At 43.7% G+C, this 22,552-nt stretch overlaps 1 protein-coding gene across 1 annotated transcript; it reads left to right on the forward strand.

Moving 5' to 3' along the window:
- The first annotated feature begins 289 nt into the window (after window positions 1–289).
- On the forward strand, window positions 290–19,921 carry pigu (phosphatidylinositol glycan anchor biosynthesis, class U). Its single transcript, XM_080545449.1, has 12 exons — window positions 290–424; window positions 4,946–5,010; window positions 5,129–5,188; window positions 5,456–5,518; window positions 5,898–6,007; window positions 7,005–7,105; window positions 7,216–7,313; window positions 9,863–10,017; window positions 10,774–10,917; window positions 11,420–11,544; window positions 16,317–16,459; window positions 19,184–19,921. Exons 1-12 carry the CDS (start codon window positions 295–297, stop codon window positions 19,295–19,297), a joined length of 1,308 nt encoding a protein of 435 aa, XP_080401575.1. The 5' UTR covers window positions 290–294; the 3' UTR covers window positions 19,298–19,921.
- Window positions 19,922–22,552: the final 2,631 nt, after the last annotated feature.

The raw sequence follows: 22,552 nt of genomic DNA on the forward strand, positions 1-22,552 counted from the left end.
ATCAGTCAAAAGTTGAGTCTAACTCAAATAAGGATTCAGGCATGACATCTCTGCATGAGATTCAACCCTGTCTCGAGACACGATTCTCCATTACCTTGGTCTGGCCATAAGACAAGTGTCTTTTGTAGTTTTCAAAAGTCCTCGAATCACTCCATGTCCCATGATGCCCCTGTGCACAGTCCTCGAATCACTCCATGTCCCATGATGCCCCTGTGCACAGTCCTCGAATCAGACTCCATGTCCCATGATGCCCCTGTGCTCAGGGCGGAGACGGGCTTCTTCCTCCCAGAGAAGATGGCGGCTCCCCTCACCCTGCTGTTGGTCGTGGCTGTGACCATCCGAGCAGCGCTGTTCAGATCCAGTCTGGCCGAGCTGATCACAGAACGGGTGGAGGTCGTGTCGCCGTTAAATGCCTGGAAAAGAGGTAAGAGGTAGGGGTTTTATTGATGACAAAGCTAGTATGTTTGCTCGCCAGCGTGCTGAGCGATAGCTGGTGTCAGTTCACCTGGTAGCTAGCAGCATGTCCAGGGCCGCCAAGTCTCACGCAAATTCTGCCTCTACACTACTGATATGAGACCTATCTATACGAGAACAGTGTGTCTCTGTCAAGCTGAGCTCGCTACAATATCCTCCCACATAGCCATGTACTACATCAGAAAAACATTCTCAGAAAAGATGGCTCCTCTTATGCTCCATGTCTTAAGTGAGTGCATGAGTGCATGTCTTCAGGTTAGGTCTTAAGACGACAGACGAAAATGTCTTATTTTGGTTAATTAAGACATCTCAAGACAAGGTGATGGCTGGTATGTACTATGCCTTGGCCTTCAGCGGTGTGTAGTTGGCATGTTAGCTGGCTGGCTAGGAGGCTAAGGAAGCAGAGCAGTCAGTCTGTCAATCCAATGAGACATCATCTACCTGTTAATACGCTGGTAGTGCAAGAATCTTGTGCTCGTACAGCCATAAAGTGTGAATTACTGTGGTCTCTTGTATATTTTGCCCACTGTCAAATAAACATATTGGTCGACAGAATGGCAGGGACGCACCCCCTATGAATTATTAATCAAACTCCAGTCTAATAACCTACCATGCACATTATATGTGTCAGTTTTAGTGGCTAAGATTGTGGCATGCTCAAACGAGTCCACAATAAAACCCAATGTGTTCCCTACTATCATGAATGATGTTGAGAACCCACCAAAGAATGTCCTCCATGCACTGTGCTGTGTTGATGCACCGTGTCCTCCATGCACTGTGTCTTTTCCATGTCCTCCATGCACTGTGCTGTGTTGGTGCACCATGTCCTCCATGCACTGTGCTGTGTCGATGCACCATGTCCTCCATGCACTGTGCTGTGTTGATGCACCATGTCCTCCATGCACTGTGTCGATGCACCATGTCCTCCATGCACCGTGCTGTGTTGATGCACCATGTCCTCCATGCACTGTGCTGTGTCGATGCACCATGTCCTCCATGCACTGTGATGTGTCGGTGCACCATGTCCTCCATGCACTGTGTCGATGCACCATGTCCTCCATGCACTGTGTCGATGCACCATGTCCTCCATGCACTGTGCTGTGTTGATGCACCATGCCCTCCATGCACTGTGCTGTGTCGATGCGCCGTGTCCTCCATGCACTGTGTCGATGCACCATGTCCTCCATCTCCTCCATGCACTGTGCTGTGTTGATGCACCGTGTCCTCCATGCACTGTGCTGTGTTGATGCACCGTGTCCTCCATGCACTGTGTCGATGCACCATGTCCTCCATCTCCTCCATGCACTGTGCTGTGTTGATGCACCATGCCCTCCATGCACTGTGTCGATGCACCATGTCCTCCATCTCCTCCATGCACTGTGCTGTGTCGATGCACCATGTCCTCCATGCACTGTGTCGATGCACCATGTCCTCCATCTCCTCCATGCACTGTGCTGTGTCGATGCACCATGCCCTCCATGCACTGTGTCGATGCACCATGTCCTCCATCTCCTCCATGCACTGTGCTGTGTTGATGCACCGTGTCCTCCATGCACTGTGTCGATGCACCATCTCCTCCATGCACTGTGCTGTGTTGATGCACCATGCCCTCCATGCACTGTGTCGATGCACCATGTCCTCCATGTCCTCCATGCACTGTGCTGTGTTGATGCACCATGCCCTCCATGCACTGTGTCGATGCACCATGTCCTCCATCTCCTCCATGCACTGTGCTGTGTTGATGCACCGTGTCCTCCATGCACTGTGTCGATGCACCATGTCCTCCATCTCCTCCATGCACTGTGCTGTGTCGATGCACCATGCCCTCCATGCACTGTGTCGATGCACCATGTCCTCCATCTCCTCCATGCACTGTGCTGTGTCGATGCACCATGCCCTCCATGCACTGTGTCGATGCACCATGTCCTCCATCTCCTCCATGCACTGTGCTGTGTTGATGCACCATGCCCTCCATGCACTGTGTCGATGCACCATGTCCTCCATCTCCTCCATGCACTGTGCTGTGTTGATGCACCGTGTCCTCCATGCACTGTGTCGATGCACCATGTCCTCCATCTCCTCCATGCACTGTGCTGTGTTGATGCACCATGCCCTCCATGCACTGTGTCGATGCACCATGTCCTCCATCTCCTCCATGCACTGTGCTGTGTTGATGCACCGTGTCCTCCATGCACTGTGTCGATGCACCATGTCCTCCATCTCCTCCATGCACTGTGCTGTGTCGATGCACCATGTCCTCCATGCACTGTGCTGTGTTGATGCACCATGCCCTCCATGCACTGTGTCGATGCACCATGTCCTCCATCTCCTCCATGCACTGTGCTGTGTCGATGCACCATGTCCTCCATGCACTGTGCTGTGTTGATGCACCGTGTCCTCCATGCACTGCGCTGTGTCGATGCACCATGTCCTCCATGCACTGTGCTGTGTCGGTGCACCATGTCCTCCATGCACTGTGCTGTGTCGATGCACCATGTCCTCCATGCACTGTGTCGATGCACCATGTCCTCCATGTCCTCCATGCACTGTGCTGTGTTGATGCACCATGCCCTCCATGCACTGTGTCGATGCACCATGTCCTCCATGCACTGTGCTGTGTTGATGCACCGTGTCCTCCATGCACTGTGCTGTGTTGATGCACCGTGTCCTCCATGCACTGTGCTGTGTCGATGCACCATGTCCTCCATGCACTGTGCTGTGTTGGTGCACCATGTCCTCCATGCACTGTGCTGTGTTGGTGCACCATGTCCTCCATGCACTGTGCTGTGTTGGTGCACCATGTCCTCCATGCACTGTGCTGTGTCGATGCACCATGTCCTCCATGCACTGTGCTGTGTCGATGCACCATGACCTCCATGCACTGTGCTGTGTTGGTGCACCATGTCCTCCATGCACTGTGCTGTGTCGATGCACCATGTCCTCCATGCACTGTGCTGTGTCGATGCACCATGTCCTCTAGGGCTGCAACAACGAATCGATTAAATCGATAATAATCGATAATGAAATTTGTTGGCGACGAATGCCATTATCGATTAGTGTTATTTTTTTTTATTTTTTTTGGGGGGGGGGGTTTTGTTTCCATAACAAACCTACTTCCTGTTGACGCACGCCACGCTGTCTTGCGGCCGGTGTAGGCATCGCGAATCATAGCGCTACCTATGGCCGGAAAGGGCAGAACCTATGACCGGAACCGGAAAAGTGGGAAAATCCGGTACCTACACCGGCGCGGCGACTACATTTAAATCATGCTACTCAAAAGCCTTGAGAGTGAAGCTGTCTGCTGTCAGGACATGCTAGTGAGTTAGCTAGCAGGGTTAGCTCGCTGCTGCCGCTAGCTGACTGTCACTACGCTGCTCGTCCAGCTGTAGTCTGCGTAGCTGTGCTGAGACCCAGAGCACTAACTATGTTTCTATAGAGGAGGGTTACACTAACTATGTTTCTATAGAGGAGGGTTACACTAACTATGTTTCTAAAGAGGAGGGTTACACTAACTATGTTTCTAAAGAGGAGGGTTACACTAACTATGTTTCTATAGAGGAGGGTTACACTAACTATGTTTCTAAAGAGGAGGGTTACACTATGTTTCTATAGAGGAGGGTTACAGCTAACTTCCTATTGTTTTATTATATAAGTCCTGCTGGGCTCAGCCCTTACATGGTCTCCTGCTCTCCATGAAAATGCGTTAGTGTGAGTTCTGGCGAAGCGTCAGCTAAATGACTAATGTAATGCGATAGCCAGTGAGTGTTTGCTCGCATTCATGAATTCAATATTGCATGACAAGTGTATTTAGCTAGCTGGCTAACGTCAGTGGTAGAGCAGAGGTGATAAGCTAAAGGCTAGCTAGTGGTAGCCTACCAAGCTACCCGTGAGTTAGAGTGAGGCACTGACTGTCGCCTAGCCTATTGTATGGAGTGAGAGGACACATTGCATTGTTTTGGAGCATATCTGTTATATAAAAACATGAGTGTCTTGTCTGTAGCCTATATTGCACTTTGGGTTACTGACCTTTACATTAAGCAAAGTTATTACCTAAAACAATGCATGTATTGAGCTAGAGTTCAACTACTTTATTGAAACAATCTACCGCCATAGTCCATGGCCTGTTGTTAAACCTATTTGATGTAGCAAAGCCTTTTTTATTTATATTATTTTTTATTGTTTATTAATACTTATTCATTTTGCACATGTATATGTATAGGCCTGGCTGATTTAGAAAACATAAAATAAAATTTGCAAAAGAAATCTTAAAAAAAAAAAAAAAACCTTTTTTTTTAATCTTCCCCCCCCGTTTTTGTATCCGATTAATCGGAAAAATAATCGGTAGATTCATCGGTTATAAAAATAATCGTTAGTTGCAGCCCTAATGTCCTCCATGAACTGTGCTGTGTTGATGCACCATGGCCTCCATGCACTGTGCTGTGTTGGTTGATACGTGGTTTTTGTTTTGTAGTTGTGGAAGGGCTGGCCCTGCTGGACTTGGGAGTCTCCCCGTATGCTGGGGATGTGTTTCATGAGGTATGTCCTCTTTTCCAATGCTATACTAACATTACAACTTCACATGTGTGCTGTTTGAGGGTGGCCTATTATTACAGTGTAAAAAGTGTTGATAATCAAAAAATGTAATCTTTTTCAGACTCCCCTCATTATATACCTCTTTCACTTCGTGGTCGATTATGCAGACATCGTGTTTATGGTGAGTATATTGACAATGCTGCTTGCCTTCACACGTAACATGATCTTTTGAGTTGGACTGAAAAGGACTATAAAACAGAGGGTCCAGTATTGAGTTGTCTGTAAACCTGTAACTACACATGGATGCACCACAGGGATGTCTCCTCGGTTTAGCAAGGAGAGTGTACCCTCCTGAGGGTCTCATCCATCCATTCTCTCTCTCTCTCTCTCTCTCTCTCTCTCTCTCTCTCTCTCTCTCTCTCTCTCTCTCTCTCTCTCTACTCTACAGTTAGCAGATTGCATCACTGCTGTAGCACTCTACCTGGCCGTGAAGGACTACAACAAACAAGTGGTTAGTGAGAAATATCATATAATATCATGATGCGTTGTGTTCGCCATTGTACATTACCCACATACAGTATCTGCTTCAATATAGAATGCTGATGTTAAACAGCCAGATGTTAAAAAAAATACTGGCTTAAAAGAGGGGTGTGGGCATTTTGTGCTTACTGCTTTTGGATTGTTAGTTGTTAAATGTCAGTTCTGTTATGGTCATATCCCTGTATGCTAGTGAATGAAGTAAACAGTGGTGTGACACAATGGTGTAAAAATAAATGACACGTATAATAAATTATAAAATCATTATTATGCAGTATATGAATTAATAAAGTCATGTAAAACAGCAGCAGTGGAGTCAAATGTTTGGTGTGCTCCGTGTCTGTTCCTTCCAGTTCAGGAAACAGAAGTTTGCCCTGGAGGCCGACCGCTACCCCCTGGACTGTCTGGAGCTGATCCGCACGCCCAAAGAGATGTACTACATCCCTCTGAAGGTCGCCATGTTGTGAGTAGTGGAGGAGCTGTAAAGAGATGTACTACATCCCTCTGAAGGTCGCCATGTTGTGAGTAGTGGAGGAGCTGGGGGGTGGCGGTAGTTAGGGGCCGGTTGCCCAGGGGTTAGAGAGGCCGCCTAGTGATCGGAAGGTCGCTGGTTCGATCCCCGCCTCAGGCATGTGACTGGAGACGGTTGCTGGCATCATATCTAAGGTGCCTACCACTGTCATTGTTCCCTTGAGCAAGGCACTTTACCCCCTAATTGCTCCTCCATGGGCACTGACTATGGCTGGCCCTGTGCCTAGAGCAACAAAATACATTTCGTTGTGCCGTCTGTTGAATCTAAACTGCCATCAGCATACCGCTCCCTTCATTCTTACCACAACCATTGTGGGGTAGAAACATACGTTGGATGACCTTAGATCAGCATCTCTGACCTTAGATCCCCATCTCTGACCTTAGATCCCCATCTCTGACCTTAGATCACATCTCTGACCTTAGATCAGCACCTCTGACCTTAGATCTCCATCTCTGACCTTAGATCACATCTCTGACCTTAGATCACATCTCTGACCTTAGATCACATCTCTGACCTTAGATCAGCATCTCTGACCTTAGATCACATCTCTGACCTTAGATCACATCTCTGACCTTAGATCAGCATCTCTGACCTTAGATCACATCTCTGACCTTAGATCAGCATCTCTGACCTTAGATCAGCACCTCTGACCTTAGATCACATCTCTGACCTTAGATCACCGTCTCTGACCTTAGATCACCATCTCTGACCTTAGATCAGCATCTCTGACCTTAGATCAGCATCTCTGAGGACCTCCCATCCCACTCCTGTACCAAAACCCTGCTCAGCTGAGAGAACAGCACCATTCAGAGATGTCCATTAGCACAATTCAGAGATGTCCATTAGCACAACCAATTCTGCTCGTGGACGGAGCGAATCCTAACCCCAATGATTGACACCTGGTTCTCTGGTCTCTCTTCTCTCTTAGTTACCTGCTGAACCCGTTCACCATCGCCTCCTGTGTGGCCAAGTCCACCTGCGGACTCAACAACGCCGTCATCGCACTCTTCATCCTCTGTACATTAAAAGGTGCGTTACCGTGGTTACCGCCGCCGCCGCGGAAGTGACCCCCAATCACTCGCTCGTAATGTTTCTGGTCGCGTCATCACTAACTCTCTGTTTTATTTCTGGTATTAAAGGAAGTGCCTTGTTGAGTGCGATATTCCTGGCCTTGGCGACCTATCAGTCCATCTACCCCCTCACACTGTTTGCCCCGGCGCTGCTCTACCTGCTACAGGTCTGTTCTTCTGTTCTTCTCACTCTGGTCATGATGAACGTCACACGTCCGTGTCACTTTTCACAAATGTATCTCACCCTATTCATCTGTAGAAGAAGAGAGTCTAATCTGGCCCTACACCGTGCCACACTCACTTGAACACAGCGTGTTTGTCTTCAGGGACTCTTGGGAAGCCTGATAAGACTAAAGTAGTGGTTGTCAACCCTCTCCTCGGGGACCCCCAGCCACTCCATATTTGGTCTGTTCCACCACCTGCACACCTGATTCAACTTATCAAATACAAATCATAATGGCTTTGTACTTGATTAGTTGAATCAGGTGTGCTGGTGGTGGAACAGATCAAATATGTGGAGCGGCTGGGGGTCGAGAGGTTTGACAACCACTGGACTAAAGGGAGATCACTTTTTGGGGGGAATAATTGAAAACAGTGGGATGGAAGATGTCCTCTAGGTGAAGGTGTGCAATAAGAGATGTCCTCTAGGTGAATGTGTGCAATAAGAGATGTCCTCTAGGTGAAGGTGTGCAATAAGAGATGTCCTCTAGGTGAAGGTGTGCAATAAGAGGAGTCCTGATCAGGGATGCTTCCCTCTCCCTGGGGGGGCATCCTCCCTGCGGAGGGGTCTCATTCACCCAGCACTGCCTTTTCAAACGCTCCGCTAAAGTCAGCAGTTTATGGAGAACACAGAACTCATGGAAAATGTTTAACCGACATTACCTAATGTTCGCTAACAAGGGGGGGGGGTATTCCATCAACGTCACTAAAGGAATTTAAATCCAGGCTTAGAATCAGAATTGCTTTTTTTACATCGATGTACGGATACAAGGAGTAACATTCTTGGGTACAGGTTCAAATAGGCATTGGCATTGCAGTAGAGATTAGGGCTGTTACGATTATTCGACGTCATCGACGTCATCGACTACGTCAATACGTCGGTTGCCGTAAAATGCGTCGGTTAGTCGTAAAAAACAACATGGCTGCGACCAGTGCAAACACAGAGGAAGAGCCGGCGGCTAAAAGACTTCACCCACGATCGTCCAAAGTATGGGAGTACTTTACAAAAAAAGAAACCAATGGCAATGTGGTGGTCTGTAAACTGTGCAAAAATGAATTGTCCTATCACAGCAGTACGACCTCAATGAACGAGCACTTGAAGCGAAAGCATCCTGGAGCGCTTTGTGAAGACAGCCGCAAGCTAGCACCGTAAGTCAGCGTTGTATTTCTGTTCACTTTTCCGGCCGTGTATCAGTGAAAAATGGATAGCTACTAGCTAATGTCACACAAGCAATGTAGCTCACCACAGTTTGTATGTCTTGTCTTCTGGTGTTAGTAACGTTAGCTATGTAGCTGGCTAGCTACGGTAGCCTTACTAGCCTATTGTTATTGTGGTGCTCGCACCTACTGTACGTTATCTAGCTCGTAGCTCGCATGCTACGTTAGCATCAATTTAGCTATTCATAACATAGCATAACATAACACGGTTCCCCTCCCTGGCTATGCTGGCCAAGTCCTACCTGTCTGTCCCTGCAACGTCCACTCCGTCTGAAAGGCTCTTTTCAGCTGCTGGGAACATCGTTTAAAAAAAAAGAGCAAGCCTGACCTCTAAGCATGTGGACATGCTCACATTCCTCCACAGTAATGCCTAAGGTGGAGGGGGGAGAAGGGAGAGAGCTAAGGGGGGAGGGGGAGAGCAGAGAGAGGGGGAGAATGTTATGTTTGTTATTGAGATTGTTATTGTTAAAGATTGTTACTGAGAGGTATACAGTATTCCGGTTAGAATTTTACTTTTTTACAGAATTTACTGCATTACTTGCACTTTTCCTTTTACTTGAAGTTAACTTTTATATTTTATAATATTATATTTTATGTTGAGATTGTTATTGTTAAAGATTGTTACTGAGAGTATACGGTATTCCGGTTAGAATTTTACTTTTTTACAGAATTTACTGCATTCCTTGCACTTTTCCTTTTACTTGAAGTTAACTTTTATATTTTATAATATTATATTTTATGTTGGACTGTAAGAAAGAGAGGATCTTTTTTGTTGTGTGGAATATTGCCCTGCAGTGCAAGAATAATTGAATAAAATACTGAAATGTTGATAAGAGAAGTTTTTGACATTTATTTGGGGAAAATTAAGTGATACATTAACCGAACAGCAAAAAAATAATCGTTAGACTAATCGTTAAATTAGTCGCTAGACTAACCGAATAACCGACAAAATATTCGTTAGATTAATCGTTAGAAAAATAGTCGTTTGGGACAGCCCTAGTAGAGATACAAAATCAAAATCAATAGTAGAATAAGCAGGATATAAACAACAACCAACAATGGCTGCAGGCCTATATACAGTAGCGTCAGAGCGTCAATAATGGAATAGGTGATGGCAGCAGAATGCGAATCAACATTCTTAGTGTAAACAACTACAACTAATTCTTAGTGTAAACCACATTAGGGAAGTTCAGATTCAAGTATCAGTTTGTGCAAAAAAAAGGCTTGTGGAACTTATCTTTAGCGCCGTTGATGGAATCCCCCCCCCCTCTCCCTACAGCGGTTGTACATCCCAGTGAACCTGCAGCGCCCCAGCTTCTGGCTCTTCACCATGCAGTACGCCTTCATGTTCCTGGGGAGTCTGTGTGTCTTGGTCGGCCTGTCCTTCTTCCTGCTCAACTCCTGGGACTTCCTGCCGTCGGTCTACGGCTTCATGTGAGTGACCAATCATGGTCGTGGTGGGTGGAATCTCGTTTCCCCCCCCCCCCGATGATTACAGGCGTCTTCTCTCCTCACCTCCTTCTCCAAAAGATATTGGATGAGATTGGAGGGAGGGAGAGGAGACTCAGAGCTTGTATTCTTGAGAACCGGTGTGAGGATAGAGGAGGCTTTTGAGATTGGTCCTTGGGTTTAGGAGAAGCCTCGGGAACGATTTCACCTGTTTTCACTTTTTCCCCACCGTGATGCTGGCGTCAGGATGAAGTTTCGGTTGTATGAGCGAATGCTTGAAATATTCTGTCATTTTCCTCATTTAAGCATTCGCTCTTACGACCAAAACGTCCTGCTAATGCCGGCGTCACGCTGAAAAAGTGAAAACAAGTAGCATGTACAGTTGGTTATCATGTACAGTAGCAAACAAGTAGCATGTATAGTTGGTTATCATTGATTTTGAGGGATGTTAATGAACTGAATTGGGTTAGAGAGGGAAAGCGTACTGCTTCAGAAAGCCTACTGCTATACAACAGCCACTATTGAAGGTCTCATACAGTACGTCTCACTCACTAGTCAGTCTCTCTTATTTGGAGATGACATTCACTGGACCAGACATATTTGTTACATGAGTCAGCTATGTTGTGAATGTGAATGTGTGAAAGGGCCTTTATGCAGTCTGTGTGTGTGTGTGTGTGTGTGTGTGTGTGTCTCTCTCTCTCTCTTCCTGACTATGTGAATGCTAACTCTCTGCCCTCTCAGCCTCTCCGTGCCAGACCTCACCCCCAACATCGGCCTCTTCTGGTACTTCTTCGCGGAGATGTTCGAACACTTCCGCCTCTTCTTCATCTGCGTGTTCCAGATCAACGTGTTCTTTTATACCATCCCCCTCTCCATCAAGCTCAAGTGAGTTCCCCCCGCCTCTGAGACTTAGATAAGATTAGCCCTCCCCAATCACATCAGACAGGCCAACACCCTCCCAACATTTAAACAGGCCCTCAAAACCCACCTCTTCAAGCTCGCCTTCACCAGTTAACCCTCTCCCCCTCCCCTTCCCATGCGTCCCCAGCACTACCTCAATTAGGCCCCTATACTTTCTTCTATTTACCTTTTTGTTTCTTTTTATTATTACTACTCGACCTTTTCAGTTTGTAAAGCGTCTTTGAGTGTCTAGAAAAGCGCTATATAAGTCTAATGTATTACTATTATTAGGCCTATTATTATGATTATTATGTTATACCTGTGTGTATTTTATGCTTTGGGCTGCTACTCTTTTGCTCTACATGTTTTATTATCAACCAGGAGTCACGTCAAAAAAATGAAAAAAAACATTGCTACTAACAAACATTGCAGGGTTTGTTAGTACAAAATGGCCTCCGTACTAATTCTTGTCTCTTGTCCGTCTCAGGGAGCACCCGGTGTTCCTGATCTTCATGCAGATTGCCATCATCTCCATCTTCAAGTCCTACCCCACCGTGGGTGACATAGCCCTCTACATGGCCTTCCTGCCTGCCTGGAGCCACCTCTACAGATGTGAGTGATGAGACTTCTCTGTAAGCGTCAGGTGTGTGGGTGTGGGTGTGTGTGCGTGTGCGTGTGGGTGTGGGTGTGGGGGTGTGTGTGTGTGTGTGTGTGTGTGTGCGAGTGCTCTTCCTGCATAGATGAGACTTCTCCTTAAGCATCAGGTGTGTGCGTGTGCGTGTGCGTGTGCGTGTGTGTGTGTGCTCTTCCTGCATAGATGAGACTTCAGCAACATTGACGTTCCCTCACCCTCAGATATTCTCCTCCGATATGTTTAGAGAAGAAAGTAAGGAGAGGAATACAGGAAAGACGTTACGGACGCAACTAGGGCTGCACGATTAATCGATTTTAAATCGAAATCGCGATTTGAAATGACGCGATTAGCTAATCGCAAAGCCTGCGATTTGCCTGCGATTTTATATATATATATATATATATATATATATATATATATATATTATTATTTTATTTTTTTTGCCATTTAGCAGACGCTTTTTTAATCCAAAGCGATTTACAATTACGAATTACAGGGACATTCCCCCTGGAGTAACTGAGGGCTAAGTGCCTTACTCAAGGGCACACTAGTAGTGGTGTGGTTTCAGGCGGGATTTGAACTCACAACCTTCCGATCACAAGTCCAACTCACTATGTGTTTCTCAACCCTCTCCTCGGGGCGCCCCAGCCGCTCCACATATTTGATCTGTTCCACCACCAGCACACCTGATTCAACTAATCAAGTCCAAATCATAATTGCAATTGTAAGTTTAGTTCTTTCATTCGTAGCTCGGGCTGTGGGGGTGCTAGAGGAGGGAGCCTCTAAGTCCCCTGAAGACGTACAAACAAACTGCACGTTGATACGACCTTCCTAGCCGGAGATATGGCCACACGTTACAAAAACTCCCTTTTTTTTTTTTTTGCTATTTAAAAAAATAATAATCGCAAATTAATCGCAATCGCGATATCTGTCCAAATAATCGCAATTCGATTTTTTTCCCCAAATCGTGCAGCCCTAGACGCAACCAGAGATTCAGTGTTGTTGTTTTTCCGCAAACCTCTTATGCAATACTGTTGGGCCTTACACCGAACTGATACCCACATTGTTTCGCTGTTGTTTTGTTCACATCTTTTGTTCCCCTCTGAAATGGCTTGTTAGCAGGAGGCTGTGACGGCCGCTCAGTACAACAAGTTCTTCAGACATATTCAGCCTTGCGATGGTCCAAAGTCCAGCTGTTTGTGGAGCCTAGATTTATCTCCACTTCAGCTTGTTCTTTTATAAGGACTTGGTCCAGGGACATATTGTTCCTCTTATCTCCAGTACACACAATGGGCTTGGACAGGTGTCAGCTAACAGTGAGATGATGTAGGATAGGGATGCTCCGATCTGGATTTTTGGGGCCGATACCGATCACCGATTTTTTTCCTCAAGATCAACCGATACCGATACCGATTTTTAAAAAAATACATAACTGTAGGCCTACTGACTGGATAGCCTACATATTTTTTGCTTTTTAGCCAAAAGTTTTGATCCATTAGGCACCAAGCAAACGCAGACCCATTTTTATGGCATAGTAAAGGTCTGGCCTATCACCCAGTTAGGGCCTGAAGCCCAAGTCAGTCGATATGGCTGTATAAAAGACATCATAAACGTGGCCTTCGTGGTTTACATACTGTTACGTCCTCCTATGTTTTCTGTTCAGTTATCTGTCTTCCCCAGGAAAAAAAAAAAAAAAAAAAGATCGGTTTTTGCGATCGGCCATTTTTGCCGATCACCGATCGAGTCATTTGGAGTGAAATCGGCCGATTTAAATCGGTGGCCGATAAATCGGAGCATCCCTAATGTAGGATAAAGGTATGAATCTGCTTAGTGGAAATAAACCAGAGGAACCAGTTTCTATATCCTAGTCCTTACCAGGGTTTCCGTTAACCGGTAATTACCGGTCTTTGTCCGGTAAAAGTAGTTGAAGTCCGACAAATTGAAAACTCGTCGGACATAAATGTCCGGTGAAAATAATTCCCTCTAACCATTTTCAGCTGAGCACCAAACACACACACACAACACTGGCCGAGAGAGAAGGACCCGCCCCCTTTAGTTAGCCTATAGGCTATAGGCTAACTAAAGGGGGCGGGTCCTTCTCTCTCGGGCAGTGTGTGTGTTTGGTGCTCAGCTGAAAATGGTGTCCCGAAGCGAAGCGCTTTAACTTTATCGCACAATAACAAGGATAACAAACGAAACGGACAACATTTACACTAAGATGGAGACAAACTTCAGCGATATGATCTAACAGCCGGTCTTCAGGACGACATACAGACCCGTATGAGCTTACAGGGCTATCCCCTATCTATCTGAGAAAAGGCATAGCCTAGGCTGTAACATCGAACGGAAATTAGCCTATACGCATTGCAAGTTAATTTAAAGCCTATTTATTTTCAAAGAGTTTTATTCTATTTTATTTTATCTGATAAAAGGCATATGAACGGAAATTAGGCTAGCCGTGTCACGCCAGAAGCCTACATGCTTGCACTGTTACTGTTCAATAAAATGTTATACATCTAGACATTGTGGTATTTCTTTATATACGTATCCCAGACTGCCTATCATTTGTTTCTCAATAAACAGTTATGTTCTCCCCATTGTCATACTCCCGAGCTAAACGAAATGCCTTCCCAACCAGCGAGACCTGGTTATAGAAATGACGTTGTTTTATTGATTTTAAAAAAAGGGTAAAACTGGAAAGAGAAAATAGAAAACTCACATTAATCCCAAACAATTTAACAAACTTCAGTTAACGTAATGTGGAGTCCGTTCATTGATCGATGCTGTCTGTTCAGTTCCCAGTGAGGCGCCCGTTCAGCGCTGGACCCGTTCAGCGCTGGATTTGACGCATGGCATAGCGCGCATGCGTCAAATCATGTTATATTATTATATATTATATAGCTCGCATCTAATCGTATCGGATGAGAAATAGACATTAAATGGCATATATAGGCCGCTACACAACAGTAATCACCGCGACAAACAGCTATATTAGATTTGAAGAAAAAAAATATGATTTTGAAAAAAAAAAATGTGATTATATTTTAATATGATGACCGGAATATATCACGTTTGTCCGGTAAATCGAATTCTTCCCGGACACGATGTCCGACGGCAAATTTTTCTAACGGAAACCCTGGTCCTTACAACTCTGCACATCTGTTTTAACAACGGGTTGTAATTTCAGTTGGCAGGATCACTGACAGCTAAATTGTTGTTGAAATGGTATCAAAGCCATCTAGAATTGTAGTTGATAAGGATCGATTCTCCAGGTGGTAGATTAAAGTGATTGAACATGGTTGGTTGTGTCATTTCCATCACTACTTATAAAGTGTGTGCACTAGAACTAGTCAAAGCGCTTCCCAGCATGTCAGTTTGGCCTAATCTGTCTATGCGGCACACGCACGCCAGGTGCATGTAGAATATTGAATATTACTAATACATCTAATAGATACTATAAACAACCATTCTATCCATACAGTATGATATTTATTTTCGCTGGAAGGACACAAAGCTTTTTAAAAGGTTCCAGTTTCAAACCACGGCTCAGTCCTCAACCAGAGAATGACTTTAGGAGAAGTCATCATTACAGCCGTTGATTTTGTGGCCGTATCTCTGGGTGTGTGAATGATGGATAATGTGTATGTACACAGGTTATAGCTCAATTTCAACCCCAAAATGGGAGGTTTAAAATTGTTAAAAAAAAGTTGTTGGAAGAATCCTGTAGTACCTCTTAAAGAAACAATTGTTGCACGAGGAAGCGTTTTATCCATTTAGCATTTTTATCCAAAGTGATTTACAATTAGAGATTACAGGGACAGTCTTCCTGGAGTCATTTTAGGCTTAGTGCTCAAGGGCACGCTAGTGGTGGTGTCCCCAGGTTTGACTTGAACTTTCTTTTACTGATTTATTGCCATGCAATCAACTTGTCAGTCAATTGTTGGGATTTGGTATTTTTGCTCTAGGCCCAGGGTCAGCCATATTCGACAGAGCAATTAGGGGTTAAGTGCCTTGCTCAAGGGTACATGCAAGCTCCCTCCTGAGGCTGGGATCAAACTAGGAGGTGGCAAATTTCTGATTCCGATTTACCACAGCAAGTAATAGACAGGTTTTTTAAAGATGACAAATATTTTGTCTAGAAGCTTTTTTTCACCATCAGATATTAGCGAGTTGTTTGTCTGAGTTTTCTGCCTGTATTACTTTTGCTGTGATATGATTAGACAACTTCTATTTTGGGGGCGTGGCTTAGCGATAGGTCAATTGAAGTGGCAAGGTTGAGTCAGCTGTTGAACTTGCTACCCTGCCTTGTGAAATACCACCCTAGCCAGAGCATTTGCAAAACCAGGTATTTAAACCAGGCTTAATAACTAACCACCAGAATGTTATCACTCTGAGACTGTAAGATAAGATGAAAGGAGTCACAAGCATGTCTTATATAATAATTGTTAATAATTGTTTTATTGCCATGCACCACAGTTGGAACCACAGAGCGATCATTAGACGCTGGCTCTACCTCCTGAGCCACTGCTGCCTCCTTCTTATATGACTGGCTACTTGGGAAACTGCTTTTCAGACCCCAACAAAAAATGTTTTTTCACATAATAAATCCATAACCAATGTTTATTTAGTCTCTCAATCTGACTTTTTTGTTGTTTTCTTTTAATGGGTCAAACAAAACAGATGCAACATCTCAACACTCATATACAATACGCATAAATACCTTTCTAAAATACCTCTCTTTTTTTGCCAGTCTTGAGGAACATCTTTCTGGTGTCGGTGGTTCTGTTGGCGTGCTCCGCCCTCTTCCCTGTATTGTGGCACCTGTGGATCTATGCCGGCAGTGCCAACTCTAACTTCTACTACGCCATAACACTGCTCTTCAACGTGGCACAGGTGGGTAGCTTCTAGTAATACTTAGTAAAGGGAAAACACATGCACGTCCAGGTAGGTTGTCCGAGGGTACTTGGCAGACCAGTGACGCTGATCAGGGCTCATAATAGCCCCAGGAGGTTCCCCTGACCTGAGAAGGGTATAGCTTGCCTCCAGGCTTTTGACTTGGTCAGGACAAAACGCTAGTCCTAGATGTAATGCAATATTGTATCATATCAATATCTTTGTGTTCCAGTCACAGCTCGGGTTCACCAGATCTCAACAGTTTCAGAGATTCCTTGTGTCCTATATCTTTTGCCTCCCATCTCTCAAAGCTCTAAAGTGCTTTGAGTTGCATCCGTGTACGAAAGGCGCTATGTAAATAAAGTTTCACTTCACTTCACTCATTGGAGTAGAAGGTTCCCCCTCTTAGACCCTATGGAAACAGGACACAAGGAATCAAGGAAACACTTGAGATTGAAACATGGTGGTCCAGGCCAAGCATGTCTGTTTACATTGGAGTTGAGCTGATCCCCCCCCTTCTGGCACTGAATATGTGTACATGAAGATTGATGTTAAGATAAGGTTGTTGATAAAACAGTGCGAACAGTGGAACATGTGAACGACCTAACAGGAGACTTTCCCCTTCCGTAGCCTTTCCAGATGTCACATTTCTAAGCCCTGTTTGAACATCTTATCCTCCCTTCAATCATTCATCTCCTGTTCCATTTTCGTCCCTACATGGCGAGACAAAAGTGTTTCAAAATTCTATTCTCTAAAACGCTGTTCTGACTCTCACAAAAGACAAACGTGATCCACGAGAAATGACGGGTCCCTTTTTCCGCCTGCCCCTTCGCAGTCAATGGAAGTCCGTCTCCTCCCGTTGCCGTCAGACTTATTTACCGCGGTTACCAGACCGGAACCACAGGGCTATGTTTCCACTAGGCCCCGCCCCCTTCCCTCATTAATTCATGGCCGCCTCGCGTGGAAACAGATGAGGCGGTAGCAGGGGTGTGGGGTTGCACCTGGAGGAGTGTGTGAGAGGGGGGGTGTCGCTGCACCACACCGTTCACACGGACCCGCCGGGGAAACTGAGAAGACCACAACAGGAGATGAAAGAGTTTTTTTTTCCTGTCTCCGGCCCTGATCCATTTCCCCATTAAGCTGGGTCAACCGAGATTCTAGAACGTTCTATATTCATCTCTTTCAATGGCTGGAAGATGAGAACGCAAGCACCTCCTAGGGTTATTCATTAATAATTCGATGGTGCTGGTTTCACCCACAACATGGCTCTGATTAGGCCCTCACGGGACAGGCAGGATGGCAGGATGGCAGGCATTAACCCAGATGTCCCTTTGTCTAGTCTCACTGGCAGCAGCAATAAGCCCCTACCCCATTGTCTGACTGAACAGGTCAATAATGCAGTCGCAGGCTTCATACTTTTGGTTTGAAGACTATTTGCAAACTATAGGATTGACATGTGTGGGGTGCATGCTGATTTGAATCAATCAAGAGTCACATGTGAGTCTTGAGACGCCCTGTTTCAGATGATAACCTGCCTGCCATGTCTTTTGCAGGTTTATTCTGTGGTGTTAAGGGTGTTAAGTGTTATATTAATGTTGTGTTAATATTATCCTCATGCTGTGTTAATGTTATTATGTTGTGTTAATGTTATTATGCTGTGTTAATGTTATTATGTTGTGTTAATGTTATTATTATGTTGTGTTAATGTTATTATTATGTTGTGTTAATGTTATTATCATGTTGTGTTCATGTTATTATGTTGTTTTAATGTTATTATGTTGTTTTAATGTTATTATCATGTTGTGTTAATGTTATCATGTTGTGTTCATGTTATTATCATATTGTGTTCATGTTATTATTGTTGTGTTCATGTTATTATCATGTTGTGTGTTAATGTTATCATGTTGTGTTAATGTTATTATGTTGTTAATGTTATTATTATGTTGTGTTAATGTTATTATTATGTTGTGTTCATGTTATTATCATGTTGTGTTAATGTTAATGTGTCACAACATAATAATATTAACACAACGTAATAATAACATTAATAACATTAACACAACATAATAATAACATTAACACTACATAATAATAACATTAATAACATTAACACAACATGATAATAACATTAACACAACATAATAATAACACTAACATAACATTAATAACATTAACACAATATGATAATAACATTAACACAGCATAATAACATTAACACAGCATAATAACATTAACACAACATAATAATAACATTAACACAACATAATAACATTAACACAACATAATAATAACATTAACACAACATAATAATAACATTAACTTAACATGAATAACATTAACATTAACGCAACATAATAATAACATTAACACAACATAATAACATTAACACAACATAATAATCACAACATAATAATAACATTATGTTGTGTTAATGTTATTATCATGTTGTGTTAATATTATCCTCATGCTGTGTTAATGTTATTATGTTGTGTTAATGTTATTATGCTGTGTTAATGTTATTATGCTGTGTTAATGTTATTATCATGTTGTGTTAATGTTATTATCATGTTGTGTTAATGTTATCATGTTGTGTTAATGTTATTATTATGTTGTGTTAATGTTATTATCATGTTGTGTTAATGTTATCATCATGTGTTAATGTTATTATGACGTTGTGTTAATGTTATTATTATGTTGTGTTAATGTTATTATGTTTCTCTTCAGATTCTGCTGGTGTCAGACTATTTCTATGCATACCTGCGGCGTGAGCACCACCTGACCCACGGGCTGTACCTGAAGAGGAAGGACGGCAGCGAGGCCACGCTGGTCCTCATGTAGACCACACACACACACACACACGCAGGAAAGATGGCACATGGACACACTGCTACCTGACTGACAGTGACATCCAACATCATTGCCTCCCTTTTGAGTTTTTAGATCAGCGGTCTTACTGAAGTCTTATTTTTGGAAATACCGCCCAGCCCTCTTCTTCCCCACAGACCAAAGATCCTCTGAAGTGTCTCTGAAGGGTATGGTTCCCCTGGAGTAGAGACACTGGGAGGTCAAGGGACGGCATATATACGGAAGCTCCGGAACCTTCTAAGAGGTAGTTGCTGTGGGTGATGGTCTTGTTTGCTTTTTGGTCCTGTCTTTTTCCTGGATTTATTTTCTCGTAAACAAACTAAGGACTTGCTGCCGCGCTTCAGAGCAAGTGGCTGGATGAATGGTTATTCTGGGGACAGTACTTACTGGGTATATGTACATATGTGCAATTACACCACTGTCCAACAGAGGGAGTCAGTTAAATCTGAAAACTAAAGCCTTGGTCGAGTCTGTCTGGTGTCATTCAGACATCGAGCCTCTACATGTGTTGTCCAATTTGTTTATGTTGTGTCCTTACTAAACACTAAACAGACTAACCACTCTGTATGCACCCCTAACTATCCAAACAAAATACTGTACGTGGCCACATGGGGGGGGGAGGGGTGGGCGGCGCTTCACTGGAAAGATCATGTGACATTTGGACACGATCTGGGCTGCGTTAAGGAGGCACAACGTTCAGAACTTTGCAGATAGAACAACTTTTTATAGAGCTGACTGTACAATACGTGAGGAGAACCATGTCTGTCCGTGTGAGGGTTCTACCGTAGGGTTGTGTAAAGTTGTACCCCAGGGAACACAGTCCCACTCTGTCTGAGCTGCTTTGTTGCACTCTGGGAATGTGGTCCCTGACGTCTGGAAGCCGGCCCAGTGGGAATGCTCACGTATACAAATGAGGGATTCATGTGTTCGCACAGTATTTATTTATTTCAGCACTGATTTTTGTCCTTTAACGTTTTCTTTGCCGTTTTTTTTGCTGAATGGAAGAGTTCTTCTGTTATTTTGATATGTTTATGAATTTTTTACATGGTAAATAAAGACCTGGGGGGGTTGAAAGGGGCTTATGTGGTATTTGATGAATGGATGAATGAACAGGAATGATGATGGTGATTAAACTGGAAATTAGGCTTTTTAAAATGTTTTATTATTATTATTTTTGTCCTTCTCAATTTGGCAGCATACTTGGGTATGTGCACTTCAAAGGATGCCTTTTTCTATCCTGGTGGGCAGGAACACACACACACACACACTCTCACACACACTCTCTCTCTCTCTCTCTCTCTCTCTCTCTCTCTCTCTATCTATGTCTAAATCTCTCACACGGATAACCCACTTAAATCCACAGCAGCAGGTGTGTTTTATTTTAGCTGCGTGACATCAGCCCATCAATTAAGCAACTTCCTTTGGGGCTGATCATTTGCCCCTACAGTCCCTCTCCTTTCTGGAATGTTCCAGCCCTCTTTTTGTTCTTTAGTTAACAAGCTGTTAGTGTTTGTCCGCTGATGGCTCTTCACATGACTCACAAGCTGGGTCAGTCTTCTGAAGTGTGTTCTTCATAGCCCTGCGCTGCTGTTGGAAACATTAACCCAGTCTCAGATGAAGGGAGAGTGTGATGGCTGTAATTTGTATTCATTTTACATCCCTATAAAAGAGAGATGAAGTTGTTGTTTTTTGTTTACACATTCTTTGCATAATTACAATTCTCAATAACAAATGAATAACTTAGTTTCAACAGATATTTTCATAGTATTGGTAATTCTGGTATTTTTCATACTTTTGCATGAAATCTAAAAGCTGACCTACATTTTATGATAATACTTTAGCCCTACAAATCTTTGCTTGATGGACACTGGCTTAGGCTAGCACACCAATTGTATAACAATGCATTCGGTGGCTAGTAATTATGACATGAGTGTTAAGCCGAGGTCTGGGTGGATGCTTGGGCGGGTCTGTAAAACGCATACAAAGACATGCATGTCAAGGTACAGTTACACAACAAGTGCCACCTTTTCAAATGTGATTGAATGAAAGGTGTGCCAACTTCTCTATTTTCGGTTGACACTACCATTCAAATGTTCAGTTGTTGCCTCAGAGCCGGACTTACATTAAATAGGGTGTTTGATTTTATTTTCCCACTGAACTACATATATTACTGGATACTTTGAAAGTGAGTGAAGATGTACACTATATATTTCAATTTCCAACAAAAGGTGAACATTTTGAGAAAGGGTGTCAACTTTGTATGGGAATTGCATGCATAGATCAAGAACAAGTCTTTTTGATGATGAGAGTCTGTAGTCAGAAAGAAATCTGCCAGATTATTCCACATGATAAACACTGCAATATGCTATAAGAATTAGTTTCTACTCTTGTATGTTTGATAGATGATATTAATGTTTAAGTGGCGCTCTGGGATGTTTGTAACTAAAATATTGCTCTAGTCCACACCAACATAGTATTGTTACTTAGTTATTTTAATGTTAAAGTACCTCACTGTTTTACATATTTGTTTAAATCCAATAAAGCCTAGCTGTCAATGAGCCTTTTGATAATGATGATGATGATGATGATGATTGGTTAGCCAAATCAGGGCACTAGACCGGGAAATATGTGTTCAACAGGAAGCGAGAGATCATGTGGTGTAGTCAGCCTTTATGACCTGCCCAGGTCAATGGGTTCAGTTAACCAGGTCAGAGACAGGAAGATTGAATGACCGTGTGCCAAGTCATGGTGTACAGTTTGTGTTTGTGTACAAACTGTACATTTCCATGACAGTTTGAAGTCTCTGGCATCTGGCCTTTCCCTAGCTGTTCTTAACATTCCAAAGTCCACTGATAGTAAAGATACTGAAGGAAAAAAGACCTGTATTAAGTAACTAAGTCTAACTTCATCCATGCAATATACATTTTACTGCTTGGCCTGGAATCCAAGTTGGTGTCAATCAGATGTGGGTTAAGTATTTGAGGTGTGCTTCATTTTGTTGGGACTTTTAGTACTATGCCGTCCCATTAGCTCCAGTCTACTGAACAAACTAAATCAAGCTTAACTCAAGTTTGTAACACATAGACATTCACAGTGTATTACTCAGTTGTTTATGTTTTGGTTGTCATAGGACACTATGTAAATACATGATATATAGCTTTAAATCATGCTTTGTAAATGTAATGCTGCTCTCAGGGAATGTCATTCCATGAACACCACAGATGTCAT

This window comes from Nansenia antarctica (genome assembly GCF_963989245.1).
Source record: "Nansenia antarctica genome assembly, chromosome: 15".
Classification (NCBI taxonomy): domain Eukaryota; kingdom Metazoa; phylum Chordata; class Actinopteri; order Argentiniformes; family Microstomatidae; genus Nansenia; species Nansenia antarctica.